At 55.3% G+C, this 23959-nt stretch overlaps 6 protein-coding genes across 6 annotated transcripts; 3 read left to right on the top strand and 3 right to left on the bottom strand.

The window, feature by feature from the left end:
- Positions 1 to 1948: 1948 nt before the first annotated feature.
- On the top strand, positions 1949 to 6421 carry EMH_0006550 (N-acetylglucosaminyl transferase component domain containing protein, putative; the record flags this gene model as incomplete). The annotated part of the gene is made up of 2 exons (XM_038022485.1): positions 1949 to 5022; positions 5746 to 6421. The coding sequence occupies 2 exons, from the start codon at positions 1949 to 1951 to the stop codon at positions 6419 to 6421; spliced, it is 3750 nt and encodes a 1249-aa protein (XP_037878339.1).
- A 1527-nt stretch (positions 6422 to 7948) lies between these two features.
- EMH_0006540 (uncharacterized protein) lies at positions 7949 to 8959 on the bottom strand (the record flags this gene model as incomplete). Its single annotated transcript, XM_038022484.1, has 1 exon — positions 7949 to 8959. The coding sequence occupies one exon, from the start codon at positions 8957 to 8959 to the stop codon at positions 7949 to 7951; it is 1011 nt and encodes a 336-aa protein (XP_037878338.1).
- Positions 8960 to 10235: 1276 nt separating this feature from the next.
- Positions 10236 to 15999, top strand: EMH_0006530 (uncharacterized protein; the record flags this gene model as incomplete). Its single annotated transcript, XM_038022483.1, has 12 exons — positions 10236 to 10613; positions 11101 to 11257; positions 11363 to 11506; positions 11710 to 12199; positions 12793 to 13326; positions 13513 to 13549; positions 13787 to 14101; positions 14584 to 14674; positions 14847 to 14920; positions 15134 to 15221; positions 15391 to 15451; positions 15783 to 15999. 12 exons carry the CDS (start codon positions 10236 to 10238, stop codon positions 15997 to 15999), a joined length of 2586 nt encoding a protein of 861 aa, XP_037878337.1.
- A 393-nt stretch (positions 16000 to 16392) lies between these two features.
- Positions 16393 to 19493, bottom strand: EMH_0006520 (uncharacterized protein; the record flags this gene model as incomplete). Its single annotated transcript, XM_038022482.1, has 5 exons — positions 16393 to 16637; positions 16797 to 16857; positions 17755 to 17879; positions 18067 to 18305; positions 18967 to 19493. The coding sequence occupies 5 exons, from the start codon at positions 19491 to 19493 to the stop codon at positions 16393 to 16395; spliced, it is 1197 nt and encodes a 398-aa protein (XP_037878336.1).
- Positions 19494 to 20030: 537 nt separating this feature from the next.
- EMH_0006510 (uncharacterized protein) lies at positions 20031 to 21101 on the top strand (the record flags this gene model as incomplete). Its single annotated transcript, XM_038022481.1, has 2 exons — positions 20031 to 20092; positions 20456 to 21101. The coding sequence occupies 2 exons, from the start codon at positions 20031 to 20033 to the stop codon at positions 21099 to 21101; spliced, it is 708 nt and encodes a 235-aa protein (XP_037878335.1).
- An 81-nt stretch (positions 21102 to 21182) lies between these two features.
- Positions 21183 to 22094, bottom strand: EMH_0006500 (uncharacterized protein; the record flags this gene model as incomplete). Its single annotated transcript, XM_038022480.1, has 1 exon — positions 21183 to 22094. One exon carries the CDS (start codon positions 22092 to 22094, stop codon positions 21183 to 21185), a length of 912 nt encoding a protein of 303 aa, XP_037878334.1.
- Between the last annotated feature and the right edge of the window lie 1865 nt (positions 22095 to 23959).

Genomic DNA, 23959 nt, shown 5'->3' with positions numbered 1-23959 from the left:
GAACAGCGCCGCCAAGGGAACAAGCAGAACAAGCAGGAAAATGCGCAGGCCCTCAAGCAACGTGCCGCGCCGTGATGGGGCCACATGAGAAAACGGTTGCACCCACAGATCCATCTCGATTCAGTTCGGTGCTTATGCAAGTACGCATTAAAGGGCAGGAGTTACAAGCCCTACTCGATAAGGGATGCGAAGTGAATCTGATATCGGAAGCCCCAGCCAAGAAGTACAGCCTACCCGTTCACTCGCTGGCGCAATCATTGAGGCTGCACTTCGCGGATGGAAGGCAGGATACAAGAATCGGCAAAAATATGGGCGTAAAATGATCTCTTAGTTCCATAACTGGGCACCCAACCTGCCTTTCCAGCACCCCTGGAGCAGCTGCAGCTCCTCTGCTCTTTCCATTATTTCACTTATGTTTTACCTTTCTATTAATCCACCTCCAGGAGTGTAGGCAACGGGAAAGCGGCGTGGTGCTTGCCGCTCCCGCTTCCGCAGCAGCAGGACAGGCGGCGCCCGACGCAGCAACAGCAGCTGGGTGATTCCCTCGACAGGCTGCCAATTGGGCCTTCTCTGCCCTCTGTCTACCACAATGTGTTGCTTTCTACTAGCAACAGCCGGCACTTACGCGAAGGGGCAGCGAACAGCAGTAGCAGCAGCAGAAGCAGCATGCGCAGCCGCTGGAGCAGCAGCAGCGCCAGGAACTGCTTCTCAAGCAGCAGCAAAACACACGCAGCACCAGAGGAGCACGATGGCCTTGTCGCCGCAGACCAACAGCAGTGTACGTGAAGCAAGCCAGCCTCCCGCGTGCACAAAAGGAAGCTTCAGCTAAGCTTCTTTTGCTGCATGTTTTACCCCTGAGTACACATAGAACGTTTGCACTTCCTTGCACGCAACCTAACAAGTCCAAGCGTATACGCAGGTAAAGCATGCAGTAAAGGAAGCACAAAGCTTCCCTTTGTGCAGACGTGAGGTTGGCTTGCATCGCTAGGCGCGGCGAGGTGCGGCAACTCCAGTTAGGCTGNTAGGCTGCCTCCTTCCCCACGACCCCCAGGGCGTCGAGCTCAACGCTCAGGACGCCTGGAGACAGGGTTAGGGTGTCAGCTGATTTTGGGGGGGAGAATTCTTTCCTCAAGTCTTCAGCCTCATTGCAGCTCGTTGTAGTCCTTCAGTAAAGCCAGAAGCCCGCCTTAGAAATTGCAGGCAGACCAGGGTACATCTAACGGTCGACGGACTCAGGGCCCGGCCAGAACTATGTTTCTCATATATTTTGGGAGTTTTGTCACCTCGCAATTCTAGGCCGCGATAACTCAGCCGACCGCCTGTGAGTTCCATCCCACCATTGGCCGTACGTCTAGTCTGGGGGTCCGAGTAGACAGCCGCGCGTCTACGCGAGTACCGAAGTAAGCTCTGATCGCCATGCTGGCATTCGCTATAACGTAGATGAAAGACTATTCATTGGGCCTTTACTCCATAAATATCTAGTGAAGTATCAATTCTTAAGTACAAGGGCAATCTGGATTGGCCGTGCAGAACCGCAAGGCACAACACGGGGGGCCCCCGTTAGCCACGGTTCCACACGGTCCGTTCCTGTGTGTTGCGCGGTTGTTGCCGTTCCTGCTGTTGTCGCCCCCGTTTCTTTCGAATCTCCGATGAGATTTTTGAATGTGAGTAGTGGACTGTGCAGGGAGCAGTTGTGCTTTCTGGGGGCCTTGGCAGCAGCATTATTGTTTGTACCGTGGCCAACTGCGCCCGCCCCAGCCGCAGCCGCAGCAGAGTGCCCCCCTTGTTCTCTAAAGTATAAATGCATTAGTGCCTTTTCTACCCTGTTTTTAGACAATATTTAATGGTTCGAAATGAACGCCTTGTCTTCCGTTTGTCTTACTCTCCCGCATGAGTGACCCCAGCAGGCAGCAGCAGCAGCAGCAGCAGCAGCAGCACTTCGTCCGCCATGCACCCACCAGTCTGCGCTGCGCCAGCAACGGGGATCTGCCCAGCTGAATCGGATATACCGGTGGTTCCATTCGGCGCCTGTGGAGTCGGCTTGGTCCATCCCCTGCCCCCGCCGGATAAGGGCGCCAGGCCGCCTACCTCGAGCTTGCCGGTGGCTTGCTCTCCGCTGTTTCGGCTTTTCTTTCCCCTGACACTCCTTGAGGCACACAGGGGATGGCTTGTGGGGTGGGGGCTGCCAGACGGAACAGCCGTCGCTTGCAGCCTCCTCCCGCCGCTGCCGTTGCCCCTCGTCGCTCTTTTCCTACAGCAGCTCAATGAGAGGCTTCTGAAGTCCTCTGCCCCCAGTAAATCCGAACAAGGCGCATGCAGCAACAACAGCAGCAACGAGAGCAGCGAAAGCACTAGCAGCAACAGGAACCGTAACAGCAGCGGAACGACCAGCGGGGCAAGGAATGAAGGCGACCTTGTCTTCGACTACCACGTGCTGCCGCAGCCCGTAGGACTTATTGGTTGGTGGCGAGGAGCAGATTTCAATGCCACTTGTCCCTTTCCTCAGGGTGAGGTGTTCCTGTTCCTGCAGCAGCAGCAGCTGCAGCAGCAGCAGCACCAGGAACGGGACCAGACTGGGGTTGAGGCGCAAAACACAGCCGTTTGGCTAGACCTTTGGTTAGAAGGGTCTTCAGGCCTTCCTGTGCCACTCAGTATTGTCTCGCACTTAGCAGCAAGGGACCATGCTGCTACTTCGGCCAAAGCAGCAGCTGCTGCTGAAGAAGGCGGCAGGCGTCCTGCACGGAACTCGGGAGCCGACACAGCAGCAGGCGAAGGCCCTCCTGCTGTACCGGAAGCGCCGCTATCACCAACAGCTACAGCTTCCCCTCGCTGTGTGGTATTTTTGTATAGGTTGCCGTCTTGGGTGAGCAGCAGCACGCTTGCTGCTGCTCCACACGATGCAGCGCAGGCTTCTGCTGCTGCCGCCTTTGTTCAGAAGCCAACAGCTGCGCGGGCTCTGCTGCAGCAAGTGGCGGAGGGAATTGGCACCGGTGGCCAGGAGCAGCAGCAGCTTCAGCAGCAGCGGATGCTGATGCGGCATCACCGGGGAGGTGGTAACGACCAGTTGTGTGGTTTCGAGGCATATCTGGCACTCCTTAACGTCTCCGCAGCCGTCTACAGTAGCATTCAACAGCAGCTACGCTGCTGGAGGCTGCTGCAGTTGCGTCAGCAAGCAGCAGCTGCAGCAGTTGGGGCAGCATCTTCCGCAGAAGCGACAGCAGCAGCGGCAGCGCCCCGCGGTACTGAGTCGACTCCACCCGGCGTAGCCGCGCAGGAGGAGCAGCAGGGAGAGGGAGGGGAGAACTTTTCCAGGCCTTCTTCCTGCCGTGTCCGTTTTGTTGGCTGTTTGGTTGCGTTGTTGGAGCTGTTGTGTTATCTATTGTTGTCATTTGCAAATTGCGTGGGCGTCGTGTGTCGGGGTGTATGCACACTACGGCTGTGGATGCCCTTCGCTGCGCCTAGCAGCATCTTGTGGTTTTCTGCCTCGTTACAGCAGATTGTTATGAGATTTCGGATTTGTGCGTCGTGGCCTGGGGCTCTGAGCCGCAAGCGAAGATTTGCTGCTGCTCTGGACGATTGCCGCCGGCGGGAGCAGGAGCAACAACAGCAACAGGCGGCGGCGGCAGCAGCATCAGGGGCTCTGCAGTTAGGCGATATGCGTGTACCTGCACTGGTGTCTCCTCAGCCTCGGCTTCAACGGTCATCCTTGCCTGGGGGGTTGTCTGTCTCCGCGTTGTGTCTGTACACCAGCATTGCTGCTGTGGTTGTGGATGTGCTCCTGGGTCTCTTCCTACCGCAGCTGTTGGCTGTGCTCATTTATCGGGCCATCCCTGCAGATGCCTGCTCTCCAGAGTATCTCTCGCGCCTCAAGACGCCGCCTTCAGAGCCAGCTGCCTTGTCGCCCCTTTGGCCCATCTCTCTCAGCGAGACCGCTCCTCCCCAGCTGTATCCCTTCCCACAAGAGGAGCGGCAGCAGCAACAACAGCGGGTCTCGCTGCTGCACGAGCTGGAGGATCAGCAGCAGCAGAAGCAGCAGCTGCAACATGACGGAGGACTCTCTGGGGTTGATATAGCGGATAGGAGCCTGAAGGCTCAATACGATTCGAGCGAGCATAGCTGCCCCGCGGCTGTAGCGTCTTCGGCAGCATCCCCTCCAGCATCAGGAGCAGCAGCATCAGGATCAGCAGAAGCGGCAGGAGCCGCAGCAGCAGGATCAGAATCAAGAGGGCAGGCAGCTGGCTTGCGTAACGGGGGAGGGGTGGTGCCTCGGGAGCAGCCTTCTTGGCGAGAGTTGATGGTGGAGCCGACATCGACTTTGCTGCTGCGGCTTTTCAGCGGGTGTTACTGTTTTCTGCATGTAGACTTGTTAACGGCTCATGTGCAGTGGCTGATGGATTTCCCTGCGGGCCTCAAGCTGAACGCCAACTTAACTTGGGTCCTCGGCTCCGTTGTCTTGACCGCCTCGCACCTCTGGAACGACCTGACTGCTTACCTCCACTCTGCGGTCGCCACCGCCGAAGAGCGCAAACGTGGCTTGCTGCTACAGCTGCAGCAACTGCAGATGCAACAGCACACCAAACAACACACTGCCAAGCCCCACACACCCCCAGGCCTGCTTCAGTCTCTGAACGAGACGGTTGCAACTGCCTCTCACATGCTGCGCTCATTGCTCTGGCAGCAGACGGGCGAAGAACCTTCAGCCCCCACCAACCCCAACACGTTCGCTGCTCCCCAACAACCTGTCCCGGCCGGAAGCGGCGGCAGCAGCACCAGCATCAGGGGCTTATGGGGCAAGTTTTTGCGGGTGTGGAGCGCGTGTCACTTATGGGTCAAGACGGGGCTTGGCTCTGTGCTAATGACCTTTCGTCTGGGTTGGCTGGGGCTGTCGGCGTCGTTGTTTGCTGCTGCGTCTGCAGACCTGTTGATGGTGGGGACACTGCACATATTCTACGTGTACCTCGTGTGCGCCAGGCTGCTGCATGTGAACCTCAAGAGTCTGCATTCGCTCTTTCTGCTCTTCAGGTAAATTGCAGTCCCCTCCATTTTAGCTGCCCGTTGTCTCTCACTCTTCTCCCTGTAGCATCCCTAAGGCTCCCTTAGAGCGTTATTTTTGTGGCACTGACGCGACCCAGACCCTAGTATACTTAAGGTTTATGACCAAGACCGTCTCTACAGTCCTCGCATTCCCATAAGGAGGCCTGAGCGTAGCCTTCACCAGGGCTACGTTGGCGCGTAGCCAGCGGACCCCAAGGGAGCGGCGTTCTTATAAGGCATCGATAAGTAGAACCGCATGATATGAGAGCCGTAGTACAGTCCTTGAGAAAAGCTGTGCTTAAAGCAACTCTTGAGACTTGAGGGGCCGCTGAAGCCGTTCAGCGGTCAGGGGGCCCCACGGGTAATCCTGGACCCCCCCCAAAGGGACATTGGCCACGCAGTAAAGAGACGAAATGAGAAAAGGCGACGAAGAGACAGCCAGACAAAGAGACAGGGGATGGAGTTTATGCATTGTTGTGCCTGGAAAGCTGCAGCAGCTTGATCCGCTTCGTGTGGGGCGGCGCCTGGTTGGCGTTTGTTTGGTGCTTGTGTGTTGTCTTGCTCTTTGTTCTGTTTGTCAGGCATTTCCTTGGCTTTGTGTTTGTGGGGTGTGTCAGCGTCTTTGTTTGTGCGGTGTATCAGCATCCGTGTTTGCCTTTTTGTTTGCGGGTTGGTGTCAGTATCTTTGCCTCTTTCTGCGAGTGCCTGCAGGGGACAGAAGTGGAACGTCCTGCGGCGTCGTGTGGACTCGGCGGACTTGCAGATGGACCAGCTGCTTATCGGTTGCATTTTGTTTACAATCACAGTGTGTCTCTTCCCGACAACTTTGGTATTTTACATATCTTACCTCCTCCTTTGGCTCCTTGTCTTCGGAACCCATGCGCTGCTCCGTCTCGCCGTCTGTCTCTTCCTCGCCTACCCTACCTGTCTCCTGGCCTTTCGGGCGACAGCCCCACACCTCCTTGCCGCAGGTGTCTCCTTCGAGCCTCTCACTGCCCTCAAAAAACAAGGATGCTGCGGCAGAAGCAGCAGCAACAGCAGCAGCAGCGCTGGAGGCAGCAGCAACAACGCAAACGGCAAACCGCCCCACGCAGGCAAACGCAAGCATGCGCAAAGTCCAGCCGACGCCGTTGATGTGGCGCCGCGAGGTACAGAGGCGGCGGCACCTACTGATGCAAGCCCAGCAGCTAGTAGCAGGGACAATATATATTTTATGCTGCGGGCTCGCCCCATATCTTACGGAGACATCATTTGGCCACCTGTCTTCGCGGCGGCTAGAAACACACTCACGCCTCTCCACCCGTCCTCCTTAGTCCCCAAGATACTTCAGGGGGACATCATCAGGCTCTCCAGCCAGAACTCAGCCTGGCCTGTGGCAGACAGTTGAGATGCACGTACGGCTGAGCTATACGTACAGCTGATGCTGCAGGATCATCGTGGAGATATGAAAAGGGAGTTCGTGCATCTCCGGCTCTTCCCGGATGCCTTCTTTTGTTTCTTTGTCTTCTGTCTCCCCTGTGTGTCCCGTGCGACCCCTGTCACCATGCGCTGACTGTAATCTTGGTGCCATCTACGGTTCTTCTTGGCTAGCAGTTGAGGACAGTTTTTGATGCTATTTTTGAGGGAGGCTCGCGGGGGTTGGTTGGAGGGGAGGGGATGGTGGCGGGGTTCGCGCGGCAGTCACCCAAAGGAGACAGCATAGGCTCTGGCACCAGCCCTAAGACTTTACTCACTCTTTCCTCTATCAAATACCTGGAGACTGCAACGAGCAAGCAGCAAGAGGCTGCGCCAAACCCTCTCGCACATGCACTGTCGCAAGGCCGCTACTGAGGCCGCCTACCGCAGTGCTGCTGCCTCTTCCCATCTGAAAGCAGACACCCCAACGGGGACAGTTTCTTAGGAGGCAGTCACTTTCTGTTGGCAGTCAGTGTGCAGGGGAACGGCGTATCAAGCACCAACGTCTTAGGAGACAGCCTCGGGGGAGACTAGTATTACACACTTTCTGGGCGCTGCCTCCCTATTTGGAGACAGTGTACTAGTATGCAGTCCTTCAAGGGATACGTTAGTCTCTCTATTCCGCGGTAGCCATAGCCTTGTTAGCTAGGGAACACTGTACCGACGGACCAACTATGGGGAGGCAGTGTCGCAGAGGAGAGCGGTGCCTGGCGGGTGGTTGTCTCTCAGAGGATAGTATATATCGCCTGACAGAGATCCTCCCGCAAGAGATAGTCAGGGAGACAGTCTAGTAGGAGACAATGTGCCAAGGGATAGTCCACAAGGAGACAGCTCACTGAAAAACGGCTCAGGCGGGGGCAATCTAAAAACGCCTGTTCAGAACTTGGCAGGAGACAGTTCAGGAGGCGACTGGGGAGGATGCACTTTATGAAGAGACAGCTCAGCAGAAGACAGTTTGTGGGGAGACAATGCGTGCGGCGACAGCTCGCTATGGAATGGTTCATTTGGAGACAATTCGCGGGGGGAGTTCAAGAGGTGACCGCTCCGAGTTCGGGGTACATAGGAGCCTAGCTCCGCCCCGTTTCCAATATAACTCATGTATGCATGCGCAATTTGTGCATATGGAAAAACAGATGCGCAGATCTGCGTATATATTACGCACATCACTACTTATATATATATATATATATATATATATATATATATATATATATATATATATATATATATATATATATATGTGCCTTCATGCACATTGCTTTTTTAGGTAGCTTTGACTCCCCACACAGGCCGCGAGACGCGACAGCATGCTGCAGTGCCCCAGAGACGCAAGCTGTTCCTCAAGACACAATATCCCTTAGAAAAAAACAGAAAGCCTCTGCAGCCAAAGGCTGTTTGCTTTGCAGAGACACCCCAAAGCGAGGAGGTATCTCTACTGTTCTGCCATCCCGTGGAAGCCTTAGACCCGCCTCCGCGGCCCCACACGGACTCGCGGATCTTCTGGCTCTGCCTCTGCTGTTGCTGCTGTTTCTCCAGCAGCGGCTGGAGCAAACGGAGTAGCAGCTGCCACAGTAGCGGCCTGAGAAGCAGCAGAAAAAGTAGGAGCAGCACCTGGGGCGGCCGTTTCTGCAGTTACAGTGGCGCGTCGCAGTTGCTGCAGCATGAGCTGACAGGCTCTTTGCATGCCTGCAGCGCTCATCGACTCTTCTGGAACATCTGCTAAGGAATAATGCCTCCATGAGCCAAATGCCGGCGGCCGGACAACTTCTGAAGTGTCTGTACACCGCGTGCTATCCGTAGCCTCACTACAAGCCCCAGGGGATTCCCCTCTCGCTGCAGCGGGACGTCGCAGCAATGTCCCCTGCTGCTCCTGCACTCCACGCCCACGTGGTGCTTCAGGAAAGTCATTTCCGCCGGCTGCTCCTGCTGCTGCTACGGCAGCCTCTGCTTCTCGTGCACCTGAATCTGTTGCTGCTAAATTTCGGCACGCTGGCTGCTCACTGGAAGCGATTGGCGCCGCCCCCCTACTGCTGTCGCTAGCGCATGCAGCTGTAACTTGCGCTGTCGCCGTCGTTGCTGGTGCTTCTCTTTCTGCATCCGCCTCTGCTGGGCTTGCGCACATCTCTGAAGCGGTGGCAGCAGCAGCTCTTGGGGTCTGCCTTGCAGCCAGAAGCCCCTCAGCATGTGGGACAGATGTTGAACGTGGGTGCTCTACGATTTCATTGTCCGCAGCAACAGATCCAGCAGCAGCCGCACCGGGAGTTGCAGCAGGAGGCCCTCTTGGGATTCTGAGAGCAGCAAACGTCTGCAGCAACCGCTGCTCCAGTTGCGCGTTCCCCGATGCAAAGACAGGCAAAGGTGGAGGAGGCTCATGTGCTGTAGCAGCTGATGTTTCTGCTGACGCCAAAAGGAGGTTAGCGCTCTGGTGTACAGCCAGGGGCGGGTCGGCCCCAGGAGCTGCTGCTGTCATTGCAGCAAAATGTCCTTATATATGAAGGTGCAATATATCAAGATGCTTCTGTATGAGCAGCCACAGTTAATGCTGCGACTGCTCCTGCAGCCGCTGCTGCTGGCTCAGACTTCCTGCCGCAGCTGCTCCTGCTGCTGTTGCTGCTTCGCGGCTGAGGTCTTCAAGTTGCTGAGTTCTTGGGAGGTGAGTGAGACGGCCTACCTATAGGTTCCCTGGATAAAGTGCAGAAGGCAAGGCGGCGGTTATGCTGCTGCCGCTGCTGTTGTTGCTGCTGTAGGGCCCGCAGGGGGCTCGCATCAGCAACCCGAACAGACAATAGAGACAAAAACAGGCAAAATCCTACTCTGTTTGCTCAAACAATATGAAGGGATTTCTATTGCTAATGTTGCCGCTGTAGCAGCAGCAGAGGCAAGAGGAGTTGGTTGGAGAGGCTGGAGACAGGGCTCTGCTGCCGTAAGCCCGAGGCAGTATCAGCAACACCAGCAGCAGCAACGGCTGCTGCCGCCGAAGCTGCTGCTGCGATCACTGTTCTAAATTGACTTCGTTGCAATAGCTGCAAAGAGTATTGCGTGAAGCAGCCTGATTGTTCATTTATCGCTCCCTTTGTTCTACTTGGCTCGCGTCGTCCTTGTAAACAACTGCCTAGCTGCGGCGCGCAGCAGCAGCAGCAACAGCAAAAGCATCGACGTCTCGAGGCCCCCGTTCTCTGCCATCTCTTCTGTCTTTATCCGGATTTCTGCTCATTCTCCTTTTCTCTACGACACACAAGCTGCAAGAGCTGCTGCTGCTACCGCTGCAGGGCTGCTGCTGCGCTTCTTGCTCCAGTCCTGTGGTGTGCGTCGTGGGCTTCGTCATTGACACCAGCAGCAGCGTTCACAGCAGCAACCGCAGCAGCAACAACAGCAGCAGCGACTACAGCAGCAACAGCAAAGCCGGTGTGTACGCCCCGAGCTCCGCAGGGGCAGTCGACGCCTGCGGACCGGTGGATCTAACGCATCTTCTTCGTGTGCTGCTGGTAGTTCGACAGGGCAGCAATTCTTTGCTGAGGACGGGAGCGGTAGCAGGCTGACCCGGTCTTAGTGGTGTTTTTGCTGCCTCTGCTGCGTGTGTCTCTGCGTTCGGTCCAACGGACGGTGGCTCCAGACACCGGCGAAGTTGCTGCAGCTACTGCTGGCGCTGCTCTTCGTTGACCAACTGGTGCACTGTGTGGTGCATATGTTGTTTGGGAGTTCCGTTTGCATTGGGAGAGGCTGGGGTGTCCTGGGGTGCCTTCACAATGTGGGATATGTCTTCGCGGCGCGCCTCTCTAGCGCTTCTACGGGCGCAGGGAACGGGATCGCCTCCGGACTTGTCTGGCCCCTGCGTGTTGCCTGAAGGCACTGCCCTTGTGCAGCGGTGGTCCTGCGGCGGAAGCGGTCGTGGTGGTGTTGGTGTTGCTGCTTCCGGAGCGGCAACCACTACAGCAGCAACAACAGGCTCTCCTGCAGGGTCCCCTGCTGGGAATGGAGACGCTTCCAGTGGGTCGGGGGCTTGGGATCGGCGACTCCCGATGAGACAGCCGACTGCTGCCTTTCGGGCCTTTTCTGTCACCAAGAACTTCAGTAGAGTGGCGTGCCTCGCGTTCCCCGAGGAGGCGGCAAACGCCTCAAGCAGAGTAAACTACTTAATGAGACACACAGACACAGCGATTCACGGACGGAGAGACAGAAATGCTGAGTGATGAGATGGAATGAGGTGTTGGCACAGAGACGCTGAACAGGAGGCTACCTCGACTACGGACAAACTACTAGAGACAGATATTGAGCGAGAGTGGCAGCTAGAGACAGATAGGGAAACCACGCGGGAGACAGAGACGGATACATATGTTGAGGCGGAGACAGAGACAGATCTGGATGCCCATGGAAAGGCATACTGTGAAAAGTAGAGATAGAGAGACAGGGGCCCAGATCCAGAACAGCAGAAAGACTTGTTCCCGAAGTCCCTCTGCTTAGGAAAAAAAAATAGCATCACGTTTGTAGAACTAGTGGTTAGGGCTTAGGACATAGCTCCGAGGTGTGGGCGGCTATGTTCCGTGCACGCGAGCTGTGTTGAGCTGTGTTGAGCGTTTTGCGTGTAGTCTACTGTTTGGGGTGTGTGTACAGCGGGGATACGCCCGGCTGCAGCTGCTGCTGGGCTATGTGGTGCCTGAGATCCTTGATGAGGAATGCCTCGCCGACGATGCAGGAGACAGGACTCAGGAGAATGGAGAAATAGCTGAGGGGTCTCAGCCCTCGATACATGTTCCATACAGGCCGTACAGTGAGTCATTTTGTCCTGGAGTTGTTTGGGGAGAAGCCACGCAAAGGGCATTTGCAGTGTTGGAGCACTTTTGGGGACACACACATGCGTGCTTGCGCGTCTCAGTGGGCCGTTGCAACAGTCCTATTCAACACGATTCTCTCTCTTCTGTAGAAATATGTGTATTCGTATCTATAATGATGTGCATGGACACATCAGTAGGCATATTTGTGTGGGCGAAAACTCGCAAACGCGCAGAAGTGTATACGGGTACATCTGGTTTCGAAATGTATCGAACATATGCAGAGGGCAAATGCCATCTCTCTGCCTGCTGACGATGCATGTACACGCCTTTCACCACATCTAGGCACCCGCTGGGGCCGGTGCTGCATGTGCAGAAGTGGTTGGGGTGGCGGCCCGTACTCTTCACTGTTTGTCTAGCAATCCTGCTGCTTCTGCTGGTGCTGCTGCAGTTGTGGTCAGTCTTAACGGCAAAGACATATACAGAAGTGCGGTGCTGCGCTGTGACTCGACGAGTCTGAGTGACTGTCTCCAAGCTGTTTGGAATGAAAGGATTGAAATCCAGGTAGACGTCTCTGCTGCTGCTGCTGTCGCTACTGTCGCTATTGTTTTTGCTGCTGCTGCCGCTGCGGTTGTTGCTGTAGCTGCATCGAGTGTTGCTGGTGTTCCTGACTTCCCTTGGGTGGCATTTTCTCTTGCTGCCTCTGTCCTTCGTGGCCCTGCTGCCGTGTTGTTGTTGTTCTCCTTTAAGCGCATCACTGTTTTTGTTGTTGCTTCTGCTGCCACTGATTGTCTGGTTCAGCTGCACCAGCCCTACAGTGTGCTTCGATTAGCCCTGTATGATAGAGACACTTCGACCGCTGCTCTCGGTGGTGATGAGTTGCTGGGGGCTGCGGATTTTCACCTCCACCTTCTGCTGGCACAGCGCATTTACGACATCACGTGAGCGTCATTTCCCCCTCTGGTGTCATTTTTCCCCCCTTTCCTTCCTTCACCACCTCTCTGTCTTCCTGTGGTTGTCTCCGTGTTGTCCTTCTTTCACCTCTCCTCTGCCTGCTTTTCCCTCCGCCGCTTCTCTGCCTTTCTGTGATTGTTTCCATATTGTTTTTCTTTCACCTCCCCTCTATCTCCTTTCCCCTTTCGTCTTTCTTCCGCCTCATTTCTACGTCCCTTTCATATTTCTTCCTCCTCATTTCTATCTCCCTTTTGTCTTCCTTTACCGCCCTCACCTTTGCTCTACGCGTTGCCTTCCTTGAACCCTCATGTCCACCCAACTCTTGTTTCTTCCCTATGCTTTTCATCTTCATTTTGTGTCTCGTCACATGTGGTTTCTCTCTCCAGTACAACATTGTCTCCGTGCTGTCCCTTTTTGCCTTCCGTCCTTCGGCTTTTCTTTCCTTCTACTCTGTGCTCATGGGGCTCCGTTTTGCGTTTGTCCATCATCTGGTTTTCTTGTTCCCTCGCATTCTTGTAGCCTTCCTTACTCCGGGGGCAAGTAGCTGCATGTTGCTGCTGTTGCTGCCGCTGCTTGTCAGGACTGTGTTTGCACCCTTCGCCGTACTTGATGAGGGTGTATTGTCTGGCAAGGAAGAGGCTTTCGTAGTGCTGCAGGGCAGTCGTTACCTGCACCGTTCCCAAGAAACACGGGCCCTCATCAAGGAGCCCTTTTGCGGGTTATGCGGCGAACACAGCGGCAGCTGCAAGCACAACAACAACAGCAACAGCAGCAGCAACAGCAGCAGCAACAGCAGCGGGGACGCAGAGGGGTCGTCGTTGTACACAGCCGAGCTGGACGAAGAGGAGATCGCAAAAGACATGCAGCATCAGCTGCAGCAACTGCAGCAGCAGCAACGGCAGGGGCAGGCAGAATTGGGGGGCTGTCGAATGCGACTTATGCTGCAGCTGCTGCCCCACAATACATCGAAGTGCAGCACCATCCCTTTACTTGATGAACTCTCCGCGTTGCTCCTTCCGACCCCGCAGGAGACGCAAGAGGCTGCTCTGCCGCCGCTGAACTTCCCGGCCGTTTGGAGCGACATTCAGGATGCCCACAGGAAGCTTACCGAAGGGTATGGTGATACTGCTGGGGCTACGGCTGCTGCAAATGGGGGAAGGTGTTGCTGCAATGCATTTGGGACTGGAGCAGCAGACATCTTATCGTTCTGTGTGCTTAGCGGCTCTTCTCTCCAGCTTGTGTAACATAGAACACGAACTGGACACAAACTGCTGCTGCTGCTCTTGCGTCTTTCTCTCAGGCCATTGGGGGTGCTTGCTGCAGGAATGTACGACGCGGTGTATTGGGAGCGGCCAGTACTGAGTGTTGCGTGTCTCTTGGCGTTTGTTTTTTTGTGGAGGCATCCCTGCTTCTTTCCGGCTGCCCTTTTGTTCCTCTCAGTAAACTCTAAACACTTAGCCCTAGCCCTGGAGTGCCGCCTTATGTCTCCAGCCGATAGGCGTCTCTGTATCTGCTTTTCATTTCCCGCTGGCGAGTGATAGTCACAGCAGAGTATGTGGCTTGTTTGCCTGCAGGGCTTGCTGCTGCTGATTGTCTCCTTCATTCAGCTGCCATCTTCTCCTGAAAAAGCGTGCTCGGCCGGCAGGGGGGACAACGCTGCAGTAGCTGTTACCGCCGCAGCAGCGGCGGCAGCAGCCACCTCAACAGAAGCGAAGCCTGTTGCAGACAGGGGCATGTGTCGGGAGAAGACCCGACAAAGTGGCGCCCCAGGGTCTCTCAAGGCCTTTGAAGTCAGCGAGTCAGAAAACTGCTCGGAGACGTCGTTGCTGCGGTCGCTGCTTTCAGCTGCAGTGCCGCCTCCGCTGCAACTCCGCGTGCGCCAGTGCCACGTAAGTCGTGCAGAAACAGCCCAGCAGCAGCATCTCAAATGCAACAGCCAACGCTGCAGATGCAGCGGCTGAAGCATGAAATATTCGAAGTTGCCCGTTTTCAGCTCAAGGGGACGAGAAAAGACTGTAGGGGAGGGGGGCTGCGGTGATTGGGATTGCAGCTGCAGCAAGAGAAGGGATAGAGAACCTTGTCTGTGGGGCTTCTGCATGCAGCATACACTTCGACGGGCTGTCTCGGCATGTGTGTACTACCATTCTAGGCTGTGTGAGAGGCGGGAGGTGGTGAGCTGCTCGAGAAATCCTGTCCTGGACACTAGACTCTAATGCGGAAATGCTAAGCCCTCGTCGCTTGTGAATGCAGCCCGTGCCCACACACGTGTAAACCCTCAGTCATTCCGCAGGAAATCTGCAGCAGTTGACTAACTGGTTGTTTGTTTCTTCTCCCTGTGTGTCTTATTCAATGTCTGTATCTGGCCCTTCAGATTGTAGGCGCGCTGTGGGTGATGGGAGCCTGGGCAGCGGCTGAGCCTGCCAGTGCATGCAGCATCGCGAATTACCTCGTCCTAGCGTCAGGTGGGGACTCCTCTTAGCCACGCACGTACACCCCATATGCGACCCTTAGAATTCATTCGCAGCTCCCGCCTCCCCGGCGGACTTGCCGGTTGCTGCTGTTGCTGCTTCTGCTGCTGCTGGTGTTTGCTAGGAGCTGTCTGGTGTTACGTGTTTCTGTGCGTTCATTCCTCAGGTCTGGCCCTGTTGACCAGCCGATTGGCGGTAGTGGGCGCAGCAGTGCGGCTGTTGCTGGCATGTTATAGGGAGGTGCGGCTGTGCAGACAGCGCAAAGGGCGACAGCACCTAATTGCTGCCCCAATGGGCTGAAGAAAAGGACAACTCTAAAACACAGGTGCAGGGACCACGAGCTGGGAGACATCCCCGGTTCAACTTCCGAAGTCTCTTAGCCGCTGACGCGCTGGAAGGGCGCTTCAGGATCAGCAGCAGCAGTAGCAAAAGTTGCTGCTGTTCCTTCTGCAGTTTTTGTCTATTGGTGTTGGTAGTATTGCACCCAAGGACACAATGGGCATCATTGGCTGGGGCAGAGAATGTGAATGCACAAAGCTCTGTAGGGCATCCTCGTGAATTTGAAGGCCCCCAAAGGCCTCAAGCCGTGCAATGCCTACTACGGCGTGCATGCAGCTGAGGGCCGCTGTAGACAGGGACGGGGAGGGGAGACAAACTGGTGCTTTGCTGGAGTCTTGGGGACAATCGGGTTTTTTATTGCTGTGTGCCAGCCGTTGAAGACATTGTACACATTGACATTCTCGAGTATGTTGTTACTGAAGTCAGTGCTCAGTGTAGACCAACGAAGAGTCGTGAGCTAAGATATTAAAGTTCCAAGGAGGATATGAATGGTGATGAGACAGAGCGAGGAAAGCATCATATATTTCAGCGATAGAATGTGCGCAGACAAATGTACATGTAGGAAAGTCGCTCTGGCGTCTAAAGGAGACTGCTGGGCCGTAGCTTCTATACATGCGAGAGTTTCTATACATGCGAGAACGGATAAGAGGGATGCAGGGACCCACGTGGCGCTCATTGCTCGTTCTGTGGTTTAGGGTTTAGCTACTGCAAATAGGAGCTTTCAACTGAAAGGGCAGTATACAGTTTAGGGTTTTCTGTTTAGGCCTTCCCCTGCACTACCACTACAGGCAGCGAAGGGGGAGCTTCCACAGCACATACAGTTTGTCTCATTATCTCTTTGGCAAAAGACAGTGACGAGCTACATGCAAGCGATCAAGAGCATGCAATACAACAACATTAGAGCCTACATCAGTTGTCACCGCGTGCCTTATGCGGTGACAGCGTTAGACGAACCCTCAGTTCAGCAGAAGAGACGGTAGGTGTGGGCGGGGAAAGCCCTCTGAGCTTCTGTCTAGCTGGGTCTCTCCTCCGTGCCCCTGCGCACTCCCCCTCTGCAAGTTGCACCCTGCCTCTTGCCTCCCACCCGTCGCCACTGTCTCGTGCTGATGCTGCTGCATTTGTTGCTGGGATTGGGCTGTACGTGTGGGGTTGGTGCGGGGAACCGCCTTTTCTACCGCTGCCTTCGCGAGCTTATCGGAAGGAAGCAATGACTCGAAGGCCCCAAAAGTAATCCCCAGTGTCTTTTGCCAGCTCAAGAGGACGCTGCAACGAAAAGGTGGACAGACAACAAGACAGGCCAAAAGGGAAAATTGTACCATACTGCACTCTAAAGAGTAAACGCTAAAGTCTCAGGTAGAAGTAGCTGCAGCTCATTAGCGAACGAAAAGAGACACTACATGATAAAGCAGATTGGGTTGAGAGACAATCCAGGGGCAAGAACAGAAGCCAGAGAACAACTGGGAAGCATGAGGAACGGAGAGGCTTTTGTCTAGCCACAAACAAATGCTGTCCTTCTGGGGCGCTGCAGTGTATGTAGAAGGAAGTATAGCTTGCCGTTGGGTAGCATCGTCCGAGATCGCCACGGAGAGGCCGTCCTGGCCACAGCGGCCAACGCGACCTGCACATCCCCAAAGTGCATGCATGCAGTTTTCAACAGTCAGCATGCAACAAACATACGCCACACACGGCATGTAGCCCCCATCACATCAACCCCACCCCATTACACAGACCCGGCGTACAGCATAAATCGGCTCAGATATGCCGCCCCAAGACGCACCCGCTAGGTGTATGTAGTCCTTGACATTCTTCACCCGACCGAGCAGGATCAGCACCTCTGCCTGGAAAGATGCAGGAAAAAAGTGACAACGGCGAGGATACACAAATGCATGAACCAAGTAGAGGGGGTAGACCAGGATGCTTCCACCTGACCTGCCCCCTCTTCGATGTTTACACAGTTCTTTAATCAATTAAGCTCTATTCGTTTGGCTGCAATCCCCCGATACACACATTTACGGGCCACTTAACACTATTTAGAGCCTATATCTTAACGCTTAGATCCTTCCGCCGCACCGGTTCCAGCGAAACAGAAAGGCAAGACGCAAACAGTTGTTTGACGCATGCAACAAGGAAGCCGTCACTGGAGGCATGCAGATGGGAGACAGTTACTGGATACAGGCAGGGGGACAGTTAGTGACGACAGGCAGCACGGTGTGACTTACGCCCGCGACGTGGAGGCCTCGGACACTCTGCATCGTAGCAGCAAGTAGTTCTTGTGGCTGCTGCACCTGTCCAGTGTCTCCTGAGAACATGAAAGTGTGCGACAAACCACAAACGCCAGGAGAGCAAAAGAAGGTGAAAGTCCGGGGCCAGCGCTTCCAGACCGCCGCAGACGGACAGGTGAGCCCATGCAGCCAGTGACAAATACCAGTGAAGCAGCGGTAGCAATGAAGCGGCGACCCCGGCGACTGCTGCTGCACCGGCTAACTATGCTGTTGCTGCCCTTGCTGGGGTGGTCGGAACATAGGCGATTGTGGGACCTACCCTGCTGCTGCACCCTAGGGGTCCTCCACCACTTATTGGTGTGACACAGAAGATCCACCTGGGGGAATTCCGCACAAAAGCAGCAGCGACAAGTGAATCTGTTTGTTGGGGAACAGGAACAGGGACAAGAGCCGGCACGGGAGTAACTGTCCTGCCCGCTAGCAAGAGGGTTAAGTAGCCAGCAAACTACCTACCTTGTGGCCTTGAGCATTCATGTACAGCTGGAGTGTTCGCAGCGATGACCCGTCCTGCAGCAGCAGCAAGGCTCGGCGGGGCCGGAGTCGGCTACAGACATCAGCAGCAGCAGCTGCAAGAGTCTCTGCATCCAGCGCAGCAAGCACACGCCAGTCCTATTTGTTGAACAATGCGACCGATCACAGAGTAAAAGACCGGCATCCACTTCAGTGTCTGCTCTTCTATACCGAATGCAACCAGACGCACCGCGGAGACAAGTGCAACAGGCAAAAGCCAGACGACAACACAGACAGAGGCAAGCAGCTGCATACCCGCAGAGTTATCGGGGACGGGGAATAGGGCGTGCGATATGCAGGAAGGAATAGTCTGTCCCCGCCGACGGCAATGAGTAGCAGTATGCCCAAAGGCATCCCCGGGAGTACCCACAGAAAGAGGGGGCTGCCCAAAGGCATCCCCTGGAGTACCCACAGAAAGAGGGGACTGCTGCGGAGCAACAGACGAAGAGATCCCCACACGGCCCTTCGGAGACATCGAGCCGGCATCTGCTGACCTGGAGCGAGTAGGCACACAACATGTCAACGCACCAGCAAGATAAGGCCCTTAGGGACGTCTCCTCTTCGGTCTTGTAGCTCTACCAACGCTGTGCTGTTCGCACCCGACAACACACGGGACGCCAGCAGGCAGCCAGCACCGCAGCGGACAGATAGGGAAAATGCAAGCTTGAGGAAGCAATCAGCACCAGACGCGCCGCTCCGAGCAGGAGAGAGTTCGTTCGGCCCTTTGCTGCTCCCCGGACGCGCCATAGAGTTTCATATTTAATCGCCATCGTCTTACGCACACATGACGGCTTATGAAGTCTCTGCTGGGCCTTAGGATAGTTAGTTTGGCCCTTTGCTGCACCCCGGACGTTTTACAGAGCTTCATATTTAATCGGCATCATTTTACACACACATGACAGCTTATGAAGTCTCTGCCTAGACGACTCATTAAAAGGGCCTAACTAGGGCTCCAAGGCAACTCGTTTGCGCCCCGCCTCAGGCATTTCAAGCATTGATCATTAGACACTCAGTTCGCGCAATACAACGCCTCCGCTTCGGCCCCGTGTGGAGTACCAAGCCTTGGGCCTAAGGCCATCCAATGTGTACAGCAAGAGAAGGCTGTCAACACTCCCATTTAGAGGCAACCTTGAATGAGTACACATCGTATCCCACCTGATGATTGGCAGCACGGCCTTGAAAGCATTTGGGGGCGAATCCATCCCCAGCCCTAGACGAGCCACTTGTGGGGGCTCGCTAGAGTCTCGGGGAAGGCGGGGTAGGCCCAGCAGGCCCCTATCTGCGAGGCGCTCGAATGCCGCTTTCATCCGTTGCTGCGGAGTCGCGAAGGCGCCAGAGACAGGCTGCCACCTTTTGAGGCTTGAAGGCTGGGGGTCGTTGCTGAATCTATTGAAGGGGAAGCCTTCTAGTGGAGGCTCGCGTGCCTGCAGCAGCACTAGCTGCTGCTGCTTCCACCGAGTCAGGTTTGCCAGGTAGCGGTGCAGGGGTCTGCCAAGAGTGGCGCTGGCGGCGAGAACCTGCAGCGGGAGAGGAGGCCCGGAGGAGGAAACAGTCTTGGCCTGCTGCGAACCCTGGGGCTCTGGCTCCTCAAACTTGCCATTTGGGACATCCACCGTAGCCCCGGCAACGCCTGTAGAGGGGTACCGACTCTGCACTAACAGCTGCAGCAGCACCTCAGCCATTTGGGGTTCTTTTAGCCGCTGCATGCGTTCTTTTAGTGGTGCGTGGCGGCCTGCAAGACAAAAGAGACAGAATGTACCCTCACTGAGCTTCTGCCACGTAGATAAGCATTGACAACCGCCAATTCCTGCTGCTGCAGGCTGTGTCGAAGTGCAACACCAGTGTTGCGTAACTGAGACACATGGCCTTGGAGAGACATCCAAAGAGCGAAGGACTTGTCAGTGTGCTAGAAGGCGCGGCAGCAGAAGAAAGATACCGAGCAAGGAGGTAAAAACACAGGAGGCAGGAGCAGAGGCAGACAGATACACAGGGAAGACCTCAGAAACGCACACAGAGACTAAAGACAAAGAAAGAAATACGGAATAGATAAAGGAGGAATAAAGAAGACGCAAAGGCGAAGAATTCAGACGGTGAGACGACACAGGGCAGGCACGCAGAGACCGGCCAATATGCAAGAGAAGCAAATCTACAGCGCACAGGAACAGAGGAAGCAGCAGCAAGGGAAGCAGACGTTGAGACTGACACAGAGCCAGTGAAAGATGTCGGGAGCGAAACAGAGACAGGAAGACGGACACAGCAAGACATACACACACGAAGATCGGTAAGACAGAAACAGAAATAACAAGAGAAACTCCCGCATGAACAAGGCAGAAGCACACACAGAGACAGATACAGAAATGGCAGTGGAGTCATAGACAGGCATGGAGTAAACGACAGACGGATTGGGTGCAGCATTGTATCAATTTCATCCAGCACCAAATGACGGACGCAAGAGGCGAAGTGGCGCAACGCGCCAGGGGGCCCCACATTAAGGAGACGCTGCAAAGGCACAGCCAGCAGCACACATGCAAATGATTACGGTTTAGGGTTTCGGGTTTAGTGCAGGGTATTTCTACACGATAATGTGCTGGTAGCGAAGAGCTGACACAGCAGGTGAACAGCAAAGGGCACTGGCTGCGGACAGGACTGCACAGCGGGGTAGGGAGACCGTCAAGGGACAGAAGACAGGAGGTAGGGAAAAGGTGATAGACACGCTCGTGGGGTGCACCAAAAGGAGGCTTTTCAGCGTCTGGGGCGTCGCAAACAAAATCAGGCCCGTTGGATCTGTCCTGGAAAATTCGCAAGATGGCAAAACGGACCAAAAGGGACACTTCATCGGAGGCAGCAGACAATGCAAGCGGGGAAAGCAGAGACATGGACAACGAGGCAGGCAATGGCAACGAGAAAAGCAGGAGGCTGAAGCGCGGGAGAGACCCATTCAGAGACAGGATCAGACAGGGGCGGCAGGAGGCAAGAAGGGGGGCTTCGAGACAGACACTGTCAGCCGGAAGCGACAGCATGACAGGAGGAGAAGAAAAAGCAAGGCCCCGACTGGAAAATACACAGCGTCAGACAGACGCAGAGAGGACAGAAGAAGGGGGGAGACAAGACAGGAGGAGGCAGGAGGTGAGACACATAGGAGAGAGGTACACGAGACAGAAAAGGACGGCAAACACAGAAGGGAAGTAGGGACGCAAAGAGAAAAGGCCAGAGGGACAGTAGAGGGCGTAAAGGAGAGCCTCCCCCTTGAGAATGGGACAGGAAATGCCAGGGACAGACGAGACGGGTGAAGCAGCACGAGACGGGGAGAGACAAAAGGCAGAAGACGATGGGAGGAGAAAGAAGGAGACAGTTGCGGGGGGAGTGGGCCCCTACGCTCTCTGTAAGTCCCTCAATGAACGCCTGCAGTGACTTCCTTCAGTCCCTTTCCTAAAACTGTCGTGGGTAGTGGTTCCGGCTGCCGTGTCTGCAGGATTCCCGAAGGGGTCATTGAGTTGCTGCTGCTGTGGGATGGTGTTATCGATCAGCAGCAGCCTAGGGACACAAAGAGGCGCCGCGCGTGACTTCCGTTTGTCGCCTTGTCGGTCTCGAAATGCCGCAGCTACCGAAAGCCAGAAGCGAGCAGCTTCCGTAACCTCCCCCAAAAGCTGAAGCCCCAGAGTTGCAGTAGGAACAACCACAAGGGAAACTGCCTCTGCTGTGCAGACAGCTGCTGCTGCTGCTGAAGACCTATTGCTGCCCAATACAGGCAGCTCCTCCTGTGTCGCGTATGGCAAAGGCCTTTTGCTGCAGTTGTTGTGGACGTCAGCCATAAACAGCATTCTCTTGCTGGCTGTTCCTCTTGCTGCAGCACTTCCCTTTGGTACTTGTGCTGCTGCTGCTGAGCGTGAGGTGTGCCACTGCAGCAGGGGAAGCAGGAGAGAAAAGGACTTTCCCGAGCCTGTGGGGCTGCAGATAACGAGGTCTTGTCCCTCTGCAGACCGTCGCAGTGTTTCCTCCTGTCCCCCCAGTAATTCCCGATACCCCAATGACGCCATCAACCTCTTCAGCGGGACGGCAACGTCCCCCGCCTCCCGTTCCTTTTGCTCCACCTGGTGCACCTTCTGAACTTGCTTGACGTGTTGCTGCATATCGGAGGCGGTGTGGTTGTGTTGGCTTGACCCCATACATGCGGGTTCCTGCCATTTTTCCCGTCGCAGCTGGGGCTTGGGGGACACCGGCACCGGGAAGATGCCTCGCATAGAGGAGCGGTTTGCCCCTTTTCTGTCGCCGCTTGAAGCCATGTTTGAAGTTAACGTGGCCCCCAGACGGTCTCCTCTCAACACGCTGCCTCCAAGGGATCCGCTTCCTCCGAGAGCAGATGGGGGCGTCTTTCCTGACAACTTGCTGCTTCTCAGGGCCCAACAATAGCCAGCAGGTGCTCTGTAAGCTATCCAGTAGAGGCCCCATTTGGGTCCCCCAGGGGGTCCCCATAAAGGGCCCGATGGTGAGGCTTCGAGCAGGGCTCGCGACGGGCTTTGCTTTGAGAACAGTTGGAAGCCTACAGGGGGGACCCACGCCGGGCCCCCCCGGGGGTCCCTGGGGGAGGCGCAACAGATAATAGAGGAGATAAAGAAGCCCAAGGGGGGCGTCGACAGACAGGAGGGCACAGTGCTCGCACCAGGGAAGATGAGCACGTCATGCAGCACACACAACAGGAGGGGAGCAAGGAGGCCCCAATGCATACGGGGTAGCAAACGGGGCCCCCGATGGTCCCGCATATGGTAGACATGCCGTCCGCACTGTTTAGGGGCGGTCTGTAGTTGCATGCCCAGCTGGGGATGCTCGGCAGCTCAGAGGGGGCCCTGGGCCCCCTCTGAGCTGCAGCAAAAGGCGGCGGCAGCTTGTTTCCTTTTGGCTACACCGCTGAGGAAACGGACAAAGGCAAGATATGCAAACAAAACCAATAAGCCCTGGGGCTACAGTTTGCATGCGTTCCAAGAAGGAGACAGAGGCACCGATATCAACTACCCAACTCCGATGCAGATGTGTCGGGGGTGATATGGAACACCACGGAAGCACGTATAAGTTTTGCGGTTCGTGTTTACTGTTGTGTTTATTAATATTTGTGTTTATTAATATTTTACGCCGGATGGATGGGCGCTCCTTTGGATAAAATGTAAACAAACAGCTCGTGGGAAGCAGACTGCATCCCGCCGCGCTCGAGAGGGGCGCCGACGCCGAGTAAGCATGATGCCGTAGCCCGTACACCACAGACTCTAAACCCTAACTCCCCTAGACGAACTTCTAGAACTTCAGTTAAGGATAGATATTCAAGGGCTTGTGGCTTCGGGCTCGTCTTTTGGTTCGGCTCGTGCCCCGAGGAATTGTTCGTGTTCGCTGCAGCCGCTGCTGGTGCTCCTGCTACAGCGCCTGCTCTTAACGCTGCTGTTACTGTCGTTGAAATTTTTTCAGCGTATGCTGATGGAGCGGCGATTTGTTAGGCCGCTTTGACGAAGGCGAGACCTAACAATCGCCGCAATAGCCTAAATTGTCCTTGTTGATATCTACTAGGGCCTCACCCCATGCTTCCGTGCGAAAAGAGGAAACGACGCACATTGACGGAAACAAGGTAACAGGGTATCAATTACAAACGAACAGCAGTTGCAACTACCTTGCTGTTGCTGTTCCAGGGCTTTGCCTTCTGTTGCTGCTTATCAGTTCATGCCGGCTCTGTTTTTGCTGTTTACAGGGGTGTGCTTTTTGTTTATAAAGCTGCTGCTTTATGCGCCTTGCGCTGCTCTGCTGCTACCAGGCTAGGGCCAATATCTCTGTCCCCCGCACTAGTTGCTGCCGTACTGCAGCACAGCAGCAGCAATAGCGGCACGGCGCTACCCTACTGTACAAGGAAGCCTGTGAAAGGCATGCATGCAGGCTTCTGCGTGTATGTGCATGCGTACGTGTATGTGTACATATCTGAACACAAGCCCCTCGCGATGCACAAACGTACTGGTCTGCTAGCTGCGGAGGCAGCTGGCCAGCAAGATAACTAGTTGGTTAGGCGGCTAGCTGGCTAGCTGCCTCGACGGAATTATCAGTATCAACAATATATATATATATATATATATATATATATATATATATATATATATATATATACTCGCTATCC

Source organism: Eimeria mitis, genomic scaffold (genome assembly GCF_000499745.2).
Source record: "Eimeria mitis Houghton genomic scaffold, Emh_scaff278, whole genome shotgun sequence".
Classification (NCBI taxonomy): domain Eukaryota; phylum Apicomplexa; class Conoidasida; order Eucoccidiorida; family Eimeriidae; genus Eimeria; species Eimeria mitis.
The sequence above is the reverse complement of the archived record's forward strand: the minus strand, read 5'-3'. Positions and strand labels throughout refer to the sequence as shown.